At 36.5% G+C, this 13,692-nt stretch overlaps 1 protein-coding gene across 1 annotated transcript in view; it reads right to left on the reverse strand.

Annotated features, from left to right (window-relative positions):
* Positions 1-13,692, reverse strand: part of LOC150081616 (SPARC-like) — a 111,928-nt gene that overhangs the window by 51,175 nt on the left and 47,061 nt on the right. The window contains exon 4 of the mRNA XM_090379471.1: positions 10,842-10,957. Coding sequence (XP_090235597.1) covers positions 10,842-10,957 — 116 coding nt within the window. The remainder of the gene's footprint in view (positions 1-10,841; positions 10,958-13,692) is intronic.

A 13,692-nucleotide genomic window follows, 5' to 3' on the forward strand; every position in this document is an offset into this window, starting at 1 on the left:
TTTTGTATAAAACAAAATATTCTTACCTTTCCAGCAGAATTCCATGTATAATTTGATGTATCCTGTTTCTGAATCATAATAAAATTAGCTCTGTTCAATTCTTCCTTCAATCCTCACTGCCAAATTTGTCATTTTTATACAAAATTTTGATTTCCTTTAACTTGATATCATATTTTTATAAAATTTGAAACAGCATATTTATAAGTACTTTATCATAAGATTTTTCAAAATCAACAAATTCTAAATTCAAGTTCCAATGACACTCTTCTATAATTTGTTCTTGTGCAAATAGTTGATCCTGGCATACTGCTTGACCTGAAATTTGACTCTTCTTTACCAATGTTACATTCAGGCAATACTTTTTAATCCTCTTCTAAAATACTTACATAGATTTTACATGGCATATCAAGAAGTGAAATTCCTCTAACTTTCCTTTTTATATATTGTTGCAATATAAAAAATTCCAGAATTGTCCTTTGGAAAAAGGATCTACATAATGTGATGTAACCAGAGCAACACCAATTTCCCTCCAGCTTTTGGGATGTTAGGTGTACTTTCAATTACACCTGCTGCATTTAAGCACCTTATATTTTCCACAACTCTTTCCGTCTACATAATATAGACAGCATCCAAATTTCCATTGTTTCAAACCTTTTATATTCTTCAGTGATATCTTCAGCTCCTTTGTTTAGCATAGTTTCTTTCTTTCTTTTTTTTTTTTTCAGTTTTAATTTCACCCTCCTTCATTTTTGATTACTTCCAAAATCTTGGCCATCGTACACTTGTTCATTATATTCCAATTTATTACTTTAACTTGCCAAAATTGTCTTAATATTTTTTCTTTTCCCTAACTGCATATTATGACAAAGGATGGTGACAACTTTGTAATCATGGGAGACTTCAATGCCATGGTTAGATTGCAATATGATAGAATAGGAGTTGGGAAGTTTGGACTCGGAAACAGGAAGAGCACAGGCAACAGGCTGCTCGACTTCTGTGAACAGTACGATATGGTGACAACCAATACCTACTTATTCTATTAGAATAAGTAGCGACCTGGAGTGAGGGGTGCTGGGAGTTTCAGGGACTGATGGCAGTCATCATGAAACAGGTGGGTATATGGGATGTGTCAGGGTAACTAGGAATAGGAATAGGTGCATGTATAGCAATGCTAGAAGTATAGTAAATAAATTTGACGAATTTGAAGTGTTGGTCAAGACATCAAAGGCGGATATCGTTGGGATATCAGAGATGTCGTGTCACACTGATATTAGGAATGCAGAATTGGAATTTGGGGAGTACAATGTGTACAGAAAGGATAGACAGGATAGAAAGGGAGGAGGTGTCATACTGTTAATTAAGAAAAACATAAAATCAAAACCAAATAAAATTAAAACCAAACTGTTAAGTCAGTTTGGTGTGACATAAGCACTGCGAAAGCAAAAATAAGAGTAGGAGTGTGTTATAGGCCTAATGACTCGAATGAGTACAATGAACAATTGTAAAGAGAAATAGTGGGCTAGTAAGTCAGAATGTCTTATAATGGGAGATTTTAACTTCCCAGATATTGACTGGAACTTAGGATTGGTCACTCATACACTAGTAAGACTTTTGTGGATTTATTGGATGATTGTTTTCTGCAGCAGCATGTTCGAGAGGCAACCAGAGAGGGTGATCTGGTTATCAGCAGTGATCATTCGTGTATTAAGAATATGCAGATAAAGGAACCCCTAGGTGGCAGTGATCGCAGTGTACTGATGTGGGATTTACTTAAAGATATAATTACCATCAGGGGTAAATGAAAGAGTTTTTGCTTCCATAAAGGTGAGTACAGTGGTCTCAGACAGTTTTTAAATTCTGTACAGTGGGATCAACTGACGATGTTACCAACAGTAAATTCTAAGTGGGAAGCATTCAGGGAATTAATCGTGGAAGCTACTAAAAGTTTCATACCTATTAAGAAATATTGTTCAAGGTTTAGGCCTAAATGGTTATCAAATGAACTAATGAGACTCGTGACAGAGAAGAAAAATGCATAGGATGCATATAAATTATCAAGCAACTCAGAAGCCTATGGCAGATATAAGTTAGTCTGTAATCAGGTCACAAAGGAGGTTAGGCAGGCGAAGGCAGATTACGAGAAATCTTTGGCAAAGGATGCTAAGAAAAATAGCAAGGATTTCGTTACTTATATAAACTCTAAAAGGAAGGGGATGAATCTGATTGGTCCACTTGATATCGATGGTTCGACTGTTGATGATCCTGCTCAGATAGCAAACAAACTGAATGAGTATTTTGCATCTACATTCACACATGAGGAGTTATTAAGGTTTGAAAATGGCAGAAGGTTATCAAATTGTAGCAGGGTGTTTAATGATTTTGTAATAACTGAGAGCAAAGTGGAGGAGAAATTGTTGAAGTTAAACATAAGAAAGGCACCTGGGGTGGATGGGATTTATCCAGTTATATTAAAGGAGGTGGCAAAGCAACTAAGCAAACCCTTAGCCATAATTATGAGAGCATCCTTGGACTCAGGGGAGGTCCCCACGGACTGGAGATGTGCAAATGTATCCCCAATTCACAAAGGGGGATCGAAGAGTGACACAAGTAATTACAGACCAGTTAGTTTAACTTCTGTTCATGGTAAAATAATGGAGTCACTAGTTAAAGATGCATTGCAGGATCATCTAGACAAGACTGCAGCAATAATTCAGATACAGCATGGGTTTGTTAAGGGAAAGTCTTGTCTGACAAATTTGATAGGATATTATGATGTGGTTACAAAGGAACTGGATGCAAAAATTAATTTTGATATCATATATTTGGATTTCGGGAAAGCTTTTGACACTGTTGCGCATGAAAGACTATTGTACAAATTGGAGCAGAATGGTATTAAGGGTAAGTTGCTACAATGGATAAAAGGATGGTTGAGTGGGAGAAGACAGAGGGTGGTAATCAATGGGTGCTGCTCTTCGTGGACTAATGTTATTAGTGGAGTCCCACAGGGTTCGGTGTTGGGTTCTCTGTTGTTTTGTATATTTATCAATGATATTGATGAAGGTATATCAGGCTTAGTGTCGAAGTTTGCAGATGATACAAAGGTTGGCAGGGTTGTTAATGACAGTAATGGCAGTGTGCTACTGCAACAGGATCTAGAAAATTTGGGCAGATGGGCTAAGAAGTGGCAACTGAAGTTTAACCTTGACAAATGCAAAGTACTGCATATGGGTAGAAGTAACCCCAGAGAAACATACCAACTGAGTGGTACTACACTTAAGGTGGTAGAAAATGAAGAAGACCTGGGAGTAATTGTGCAGTCAGATATGAAGTTTTCTGAGCAATGCAGACAGGCTGCCAGGGCAGGTCATGGGGTTTTGTCAATGATATATAGGAATTTTGCTAGCAGGGAAAAGGAGGTGATTGTCCCTCTGTATAAGGCATGTCTGGAGGCCTCATTTTAGGAAGGATGTCGATTTGCTTGAGCATGTACAGAGAAGGGCAACAAGACTGGTGAACGGAATGAAGGGATCCTCTTACCAAGAGAGGTTAAGTTCTGCAAATTGCAGTGGCTGGAGACTAGGCACCTGTGCGGAGATCTGATTGAGGTGTATAAGGCCTTTAATGGGTTGAGCAAGCTGAATTCTGATGGAAATCGTAATCCGAACAAGTGGGAGATCCTCCCACTTGTTCGGATTACGAACCTAAGGGTGCATAAATTCAAATTAAGAAAAGACAGATGTAGAACAGATGTGCAGAAATTTGCCTTTGGCCAGTGGGTGGTCAATTGCTGAAACAAACTTCCATATGTCGTTGTGGAAGTTGATAGGTTAAATAAATTTAAGGAGGAACTGGACAGGCATTTGGAGGGAATGGTGTGATTTTTTTTTTTTTTTTTTGGCTGATGCTGCATTAGCTCATACACTTGTTTCCTTGCATCACATGCCACTACTATTACTACTACTACTACCTTATTTGAAGTACCACAGAGAAGATACACCTGGAGAACACCAGGTGAGATACGTTATCAAATTGATTACATACTAGTCAAGACAAGATACCGCAACCAAATTAAGTCGAGCCACAGTTATCCTGGAACATAAGTTAAAGTGACTACTGTCTAGTGATGGCAAAGTGCAATCTTAGATTTAAGAAATTCAAACGAATTGGAAGGACTAGCTAGGATTTGGATAAATTACAATATGAGCATGCTAAGAGGAACAACGAAGAGAAAACAAATGAAATCATAGCTAACATAACAGGAGGGATCAACTGAGATTTGATAAAGCAAGGTACATTAAAAGTAATGCAGGAGACATTAGGAAGGAGGAGCTTTGGTCCAAGGAAACCATGGATCACGGAAGAAATACTAGGACTCATACAAAGATGTAACATATATAGGAAAATATCCACAGAGGAAGGTCGGGAGAACTATAGATACACAAAGAACCTAATTACAACCAAATGTCGGGAAGCAAAACAAGACTGGATGAATAAAATTTCAGAAGACAGTGACGAGGACTTGACAAAGGAAAGAACAGACAAAGCGTATAGAAAGATTAAGTCATTACAATGCAATCCCAAAACGAGGAGCATGATGATTAAAGACAAAGAAGGAACCTACTTATGGACCCAGAGGAAATTGGTGAGCATTGGAAGGAATATCTAGAAGAACTCTACTGTGGAGAAGAAACAATTGGTGAGAACGACTATATTGAAACAGAAGACAAGGTGGAAGAGGATGCTAAAGGCCCAACAATTACAAGGAGTGAATACGAGTTAGCATTAAGTCAATTAAGGAATTTTTTTTTTTTTTTTTTGGTAGTTATTGCCGCATCGGCTTCTGTGGCCATAGTGCACCTCCCAAGGTTTTTTGCAGTACTTTGATCCAAGCCCGAGGCGGGATTCGAACCCGCGACCTTTGGGTTGCCAGGCAGGCGCTTTACCCACCCGGCTAGCCCGGTCGGCCAATTATGGAATAAGAAAGCAGCAGGACTAGACAATGTCCAGGCAGAGCAACTCAAGAATATGGGAGGAGACATGAAAGATAGGTTTTATCAAGTGATACAAAAAATCTATGAAAGTGGTGAAATCCCAGATGACTTTAATAAAAGCAGAACAATCACTCTTCCAAAGAAAGGAAATACTAATGACTGTGCCAATTACAGGATTATAACCCTACTGTCCCATGCATCCAAAATCATCATGAATGTAGTGAAGAACAGGATCAAGAAAAGGATTGAAAAGGTCATCGATCAAGATCAGTTTGGCTTCAGAATTGGATATGGGACAAGGGAGGCGCTTCTAGCAATTCTTGAAAGAAGGATGGAAATGAATAGGAGAACATATATTGCTTTTGTTGATATACAAAAAGCCTTTGATAACATAAATTGGAAGTTGTTCAGAGTCATGAAAAACCTTGGCCTGGACTGGAGAGACAGAAGGCTTATCCTGTATCTGTAAAAGACACAACGTACTGAAATAGATATTAATGGTACCATAAAGGAAGCAAGGATCAGGAGAGGTGTGAGGCAGGGTTGCTCTTTATCCCCATACCTTTTCAACAGGTTCATTGAGGAATCCATAACAAAAATGAAGCAGGAATCAAAGGGTATCAAGATTAATGTACAACAGATTCACTGCATCAGATTTGCGGACGACATAGCATTATTAGCTGACTCAGAGCAGGAGCTGTGTAAGATGTTGGAAAGGCTATCATTAAGACTACAGGATTCAGATCTAAAGATAAATGCACAAAAGAATAAAATACTTCCAAGATGAACAACCTCAAACAAACATCAAAATGGGGAACAACAAAGTGAAACAGTTTTGTTATTTGGGGAATTTCATTACCCAGGGCAACCGGTGCACTACAGAGATCAAAAAAAGAATCACCCTTGCCAAGCAAGCTTTCAGTAACAAGCAAAATATTCTAACCAGCAGACATATTGACAGGGAGACCAGGAAAAAGTTTGCTAAATCATTTGTTTGGCGTGTGCTGCTGTATGCTAAGAATCAATGGGTACAACCAGGCTGCCACGCACGGAAACTGAACTTGACCTGTTATAACGTAAGATCACTCATCGGTGAAGACAGGATATTAGAGCTGGAAAAGGAATTAGAAAATGTGAATTGGAATATCATCGGTTTGGCTGAAACAAGAAGAAGAAATGAATCACTTATAAGTTTATCAAGTGGAAATCTGCTGTACACCAATGGAAACAGTGAAAGGAGTGAAGGTGGAGTTGGGTTTCAGTCCATAAAGATTTTAAAAACAACATTTTGTAATTCAAAAGTACATCACCAAGGGTGTCAAGACTAATACTCAGGATTTCTAAGAGATACAAGCTAAAGGCTATAACGATTTATGCACCAACATCGAGCCATGATGATGAAGAGGTTGAAGAAATGTACACCGAAATTGAGAATCTTCTAGATGAGCAGAAAACCCACTACACTATTATTATGGGGGACTTCAATGCTAAGGTTGGAAAAAGACAAAACAGTGCAGAAAGGGGGACTTATAGGAAATTTTGGAATTGGTGAAAGAAATGAAAGAGGTGAAAGACTTGTGGAATTTGCAGAATCTCAAGGACTGTCAGTAACGAACACTTTTTTCAAGAAAAGGGTGAACAGAAAGTGGACATGGAAGAGTCCAAATGGATTAACTACTAATGAAATAGACTTCATCCTCACTAACAGAAGATATATTGTGAATGATGTTACCATCCTGAATAAGGTAAATGTTGAAGTGATCACAGAATGGTAAGATGTACACTTGATATAGACGTAGGAAAGGAAAAAACTGACTCGAGTAAATAATACAAAGGTCTTTGAGATAACAGAAGAGGAGAAAAAGCAGCATGTACTGGAACTTAAGAACAAGTTTGAGCTTCTGCAGACTGCTCAGGACCAAGATATCGACGAGGAATATTACAACTTTCTGAAAGTGATAAAGCACAAGAAACCTAAAGGGAAAAAGAAACCCAAAGAAGAAAAAATTAGTCAAGAAACACTTATCATGATGAACTGAAGACGACAAATGAAAAGCAAGAAAAACACTGACAGGGAGAAAATTGAGTATATGAGTTATGCAAAGCCATTAGAAAGAGACTCAGAGAGGACATAAGAAGATTTAACACAAGAAAAGTAGAACAAGCATTAAGGGAAAACAAAGGATTTAAATCAGCAGCCATGTGCAGTAATACAGAAAGACAAATGATACTGAAACTGAAGAATAGCGATGGTGTACTTATAAACAGCAGAGAAGGCATAATTCAAATAGCAGAAGACTACTATAGAGAATTATACAAGGAGCAGGGGAATGATGCCAGCAGTGGGGAAGATGGATCGCAAATTAGTAACACATACGACATACCCAATATTCTTCCTGATGAGGCAGAACATGCGTTGAAGAATCAGAAAGCCCCAGGGGAAGATTAAGTTACTGTACAGTTGTTAAAATTGGAGGAAGAGACAGCACAAAAACTGGCAAGACTCTATACAAAATTCATTAGAAAAGGTGTGATGCCTAAGGAGTGGAATAATACAATCATAGTTTTGCTGCATAAGAAAGGAGATAAATCAGAAATTGGAAATTATAGACCAATTAGCTTGTTAACCCACATCTACAAGTTGTTCACAAGAGTCATTACTAACAGATTAGAAAGAATACTTGGGAATCAACTGAAAGAGCAAGCTGGCTTTAGGACAGGATTCTCAACTATGGATCACCTTCACGTAATATCACAGCTAATGGAGAAAGCAAATGAATATAAAACACCATTATGCTTGGCATTTGTGGATTATGAAAAGGCATTTGACTCCATACAGCATAAGGCAATGTTTCGGGCACTGGAAAGACAAGGCATAGATACCACATATATTATGATTTTGAAGAAAATATATGAGAGTGCTACTTCCTTTATTAGACTAGACAAAGACAGTAGGAAATTTAAAATTGAGAAAGGAGTTCGACAAGGAGACACAATATCTCCGAAGCTGTTTACTGCTGCCCTTGAGGAAGCTTTCAGAAGATTAGACTGGTCGCTGAAAGGAGTCAACGGAGAGTACCTAAACCATTTACAGATTTGCAGATGACATTATGATCATAAGCCACAATCCCAAAGAATTAGAGGAAAATCTTAATCAGTTATGCACAGTTAGTATGGATTTTGGACTAAAGATGAATATGGCTAAAACAAAAGTAATGATGAACAAGTATGCCACAGAAAGGGAAATAATGATTGAAGGAGCAGTAATTGAAAAGGTGGAGTCATATACTTATCTGGGACAAGTTATTAGCTGTAATAATGATAAATGGCTGGAAGTCAAGAGAAGAATAAATTTTGGATGGATAGCATTTAAGAAATATAGTCACATACTGAAGAGCAATATCCCAGTTTGTCTGAAACGTAAAATAATGAACCAATGTATACTCCCCACCATGACTTATGGAAGTGAAACTTGGGCACTCACCAAAAGAATGGAAGATAAGCTGAGAACTACACAGTGAAGAATGGAAAGAATTATAATGGGAATCAGACTGTTAGATAAGAAGAGAAACACATGGATTAGGCAGAAAACTCAAGTAAAGGACATTCTTATCAAAACTAAAGAACTAAAATGGTCTTGGGCAGGCCACATAGCTCGGAGACATGATGACAGATGGACTAAGAAAATAACAGAATGGTACCCAAGAGGATTTAGAAGAAAACCTGGAAGACAAAGGTGGAGATGGATAGATGAAATTCATGAGTTTGTGGGTAGTAAATGGATGGCCAGCGCTCAAAACAGAAGGAACTGGAAAGTTGCTGGAGAGGCCTTCATCCTGCAGTGGATTGAAAATGGCTGATGATGATGATGCTGTATGGACATTATGCAAGCAAGATATCAAGAGACTGGAGGCATTGGAGATGTGGGTCTGGAGGAGGAGGATGTTAAGGATTAGCTGGACTGAGCGACGATCCAATGAATCTGTCTTGAACGAGATGCAAGAAAAGTGACAGCTACTCACGACTGCGGCGAAAAGACAATCTAAATTTTTAGGACACACCCTAAGATAATAAATTTTTAGTGAATATCTCAGAAGGAAAAATATTGGGAAAGAAAAGAAGGGGATGACCAAGGAAGAAAATTTTGGAAAACCTAATAAGGAAAATGAACTTGAGGGGATATGAGGAAATGAAACGTTCAGCAGAAGACAGAGATGTATGGTTGCAGTGACAAGGCAAAGCCTTTAGAGTTTGATGATGATGAACTGCATATAACTTCTTGGGTCCACCATGTTGTTCTGAATTTCCTATCTTAAGACCTTCATTACTATTTCCCACACATCTCTTTTGTATCTTTCCTCTAAAGGGCTCTTAAAAAAAAAAAAAAAAAAGCATTTCTGTGGAATTAAGCTCTTAGTTTTTAAGCAGAAACATTTCTATATTTGATGGTTATGGCAGATCTCACAGCTCTGACTAAGAGTCCTTTTTGACAAATTTTATACTTCTTATTTTTGGCCATAATTAGTATTTTTAATTTGCTGAATACAAGATGACCAATGCCAATCTCATGCATACATGCACAGATAAATTTCTTCCACCTTGTATTCTATGGCCAGTTTCCTGGCCAAATAAATTTTCTTACAAACTAGTCCTATAAGCTACTACTAAGACTTTCTCTGTACAATATCTTACTCCTGAAATAAATTAATTTATAATTATTGTTTAGCTGTAGCATCCCTGCATATGAATGTCTCATCATCATCCTCATTGTTTCTGTGATGCTTGTTATTCTGACAACATATCAAATTAACTTAGTTTTTCTGTCAGTTTCACTTCTTTGCCCTTTAAGCTTCTAACAACACTGATGGCTGTTTCAGTGGCATATTTAGCACTACATTGTGTGTGTGTGTGTGTGTGTGTGTGTGTGTGTGTGTGTGTGTGTGTGTGTGTGTGTGTGTGTGTGTGTGTGTGTGTGTGTGTTCCTGGTTCCCTGACAAGCATACAAGGACTTTGCTGACACAGGCAATGTTCTAGCCTTGATTGCTTTTTCCTGTTGTAGAATAAAGTATCAGCCTTCAATTTATCTGATTTTAGTTTATTCCCATATTGGCAATCCATCCTTATTCATTCAGTTTGCTCCCTACTAATAGACCAGAAGGTTGTGATGGGCAAACATTAAGTGTGGACTCCAGTCCACACTTAATGCTCCAGCCAGTTTCTCCTGATCACAACACTCACTCAGGAGAGTGGGGACAATTTAAATACAGTAGACAAAGATAAGAGACTCAACTTGTGATCCATTTCTGTATTTTAAAGAAGAAAATAGGTTTACAAATGATATCCATTTTTAACTTCCAAGATTTCTTCCAGGCACTGGAGTTAATCTCAAAGAAACACTTTTACAACACAGGATGGGACAACCACATATAATGTGCACTCAAATGAGCACTTCAGTCAGATACTGAAAATGTTTTGAATACTTGATCAGAAAATATGAAATGAGTGACAAAAAATTCAATTTGTCATACATTTCACTAAATACATATAAATTAATTTAGGGTTCTTTTTATAGAATATTCTAAAAAAAAAAAAAAAAAAAAAAAAATATATATATATATATATATATATATATATATATATATATATATATTAGTATACTATTACAATAATTTTTCATATGTTCATTACTCATTTAGCCAAGATTTCAAAAATCAAGTTCTTTCTACCATTGAATCATCCAAATATGAGTGTTAAAACAAAGTGATATAATCCCCTTCACTCTAACGAGTGAAGGGATATGTTAATAATAGATACTTATGGCAATATTAAAAAAATAATTTAATCAATTACCTTTCTCCTTTCATCTCTTTCTAGAGGACAAAATTTCACACAAGTACAATGGGGTTTTCCTTCATCATTAAGTTCACACTCTCGGCCTGCACCACAGTGATGTTTATCACAAGGATCTATATTAAAAAGAAAAAATAAATAAATAAATAAAATATCTAGGTGATGGTTATAAAATATTTCATATTAGTGAGCAAACAAGTGTGTGTGTGTGTGTGTGTGTGTGTGTGTGTGTGTGTGTGTGTGTGTGTGTGTGTGTGTGTGTGTGTGTGTGACATCTGAGGCATTTTTATAAATTAAACAAACTCTCCTTTTTTTTAAAAATTAATTAAAAAAAAAAAGGAAAGCTTCAAACATTTCTGCTAAGACTGAAGTCAATGGGTTAAGAAATGAAACTGACAGCAATATAGATAGTATCATCTATTAGTTCATACAAATACCTTAACCAAAACAAATATTGTGGAAGTAGTGCCACAATATTTGCTACTTCATTCTAACCTAAGGTAATTGTTATAGGCTACATTTCTGAAACAACCATGCAATCCATCAAAGCCAAAAATGGGGTTTAATTCTGAATAAAGTTAAAAATTAAAAACATGGCAAATGTTACAAGTAGATATATAAAAATTGATGCATTTTAAAAATTACAAGTGAACACATTACAAGCAAATTAACATATTATCTAAGAGAGAATTTAAAACAATCAACTCACCAGATACAGCTAATTATGTCTTCACATCAAAAAGCCAAAAACTGAAATTGAAGTGAAATGAGTGCTGAAACTATATAAGGTAAGTACGTAAAGGCTGATACATCCTAGGATGATGTCATCATACAATTAACAATACTAACAATTGAAGTTAAGAGATAATTATGAAGAGATTGTCTGGATACAAGATTAACAGATAATAAGATGCCATAAAAAGGATGACATTACCACGACTGCTAATGAAAGGAAAATTAAAAATCATAAATTAACGTTTTTTAGATTAAGGAAAATAAACACAATGAAAACAATTAAACCTTGCATTACAAGTTGGATGTGAGCTTATTCTAAATGATAATCAGACAATTAGGACACTAAAAAAAGAAAACCCATTCCTTCCCCATCACAATTTCTGCCACTTCTATTCATTATGGCGGGAGGGGGGGGGAACTGCCAACCAATCTTTTGCCTAATTATTATATGGAGAGGTTGTCCATCTCTTCTGTAAGTTTTAGATTTGCATGAGAACTGCGAAGAGCTTGTGTATCCTAGTATTATAAGGTGGTTTACGACTGGTAGGACTGGTCAGGGCATGCTTAATCAGTTCTAAAGCCTGCTGTTGTTTGCTCTGGTGCTATGGAAGTTTATAGGGTTCTAAATACCTTAGGTGATTGGTAACCAGTTGGTTAGAGGGCCAAGTCACCTTTGCCTTGCACTGAATTATTACCAGGGTGTGAAACTTATGCTTACAGAAATGATAATATTAAAATTGAAATGGGATTCATGTTTCATGTAACGCCCATTCAAAACATTTAATGAAGATTGATTCTTTAAAGGATCTTCTGCAGTATGAAAAGTGTGTAGATAGCACTTTGGTTCCTTCACGAAGAGCTGTACCAGATTTTTCTAAGTTCCCTAACATCACCTACATAGGCACTGTTTTAACCACAACAATAAAAAATAGGACCTCTAAAATAGTTGGAAGAGTATATGGAATGTTTCTATGTTACTGAGTGAAATCAAACCTGATAATATGTGTTTATGCTATGAATTTTTAGTATTTAGCCATGTAATGCAAGGAAGTCACAGGCTCTTGCTACACCAGACAAAAAAAAAAATAAATAAATAATAATAATAATAATAAAATAAAATAAAAAAAATAATAATAATAAATAAATATATAAAAATAAGCTGACCGGGCTAGCCAGGTGGGTAAAGTGCCTGCCTAGCAACCCAAAGGTCGCAGGTTCGAATCCTGCCTCGGGCTTGGAACAGAGTAAAATGCAAAAACTTTGGGAGGTGCATTATGGCCACAAAAGCCGATGTGCCAACAACTAACAAAAAAAAAAATATATATATATATAAAAGAAATATAAAATTATTTTTATTGTTATTTGTAGAATGTAGTAGGTATATATCTATAATTTAACTAGTGCTAATAATGAAAATACCGTGTATCCTGGGAGCGATATATGTTGATTAAAGGGGGGGGGGAAGGAAAAGAAAAGTGTAACGTTATAAACAAGAAGAAACAAAGTGCGAATTTTGCAAAAAAAAAAAATGCAAATTTTGAAAAGAACGACCAAGGTAGAAATAGCATTGCAGTATCTTTCATAATTTATGTGTCTTCTTCAGAGGTCATCCACCCAAATTATGAAAAAGAACAGCAATACTCTTACTTCTGTTTCTGACATGTTCTGTATGTCAAAAAGCACGTGTAAGCAGCCACGTGGTAAAAACTAATTTAGAATACAAATTTTGAATAAATAAATAAAATAAATTACAAGTTATGCAAAACTATTATGTGCCAATAAAGTATAACATACAGAACATGGATGACCTTACAGAAGTAAGTAGCCCGTCAAAAAAGCGAAGACAAAGGAAGGTAGTGTCCGAATGACAAGAACTTACCGCTACTGGACGGGTTGACAGAAAAAGACAGAGCCGGAGGCTAACCCGTGTATATATGTGTAGAAACGCTAGCGGCGCCTAGCGTTAGACGAATTTTGGTGTCTGCATATTATGTAATTTACGTATGCGGTGGAGCTACGCTAGGTTAAAGTTAAGTACATGATGCTCAAACACCCGGGATAGCAAAGAAATATAATAGCTTACAAAGTAGCAGTAGAAGGCAGCTAAACTTTGTTA

Source organism: Mastigoproctus giganteus, chromosome 8 (genome assembly GCF_048544385.1).
Source record: "Mastigoproctus giganteus isolate SK-2022 chromosome 8, ASM4854438v1, whole genome shotgun sequence".
NCBI classification, from domain to species: Eukaryota; Metazoa; Arthropoda; class Arachnida; order Uropygi; family Thelyphonidae; genus Mastigoproctus; species Mastigoproctus giganteus.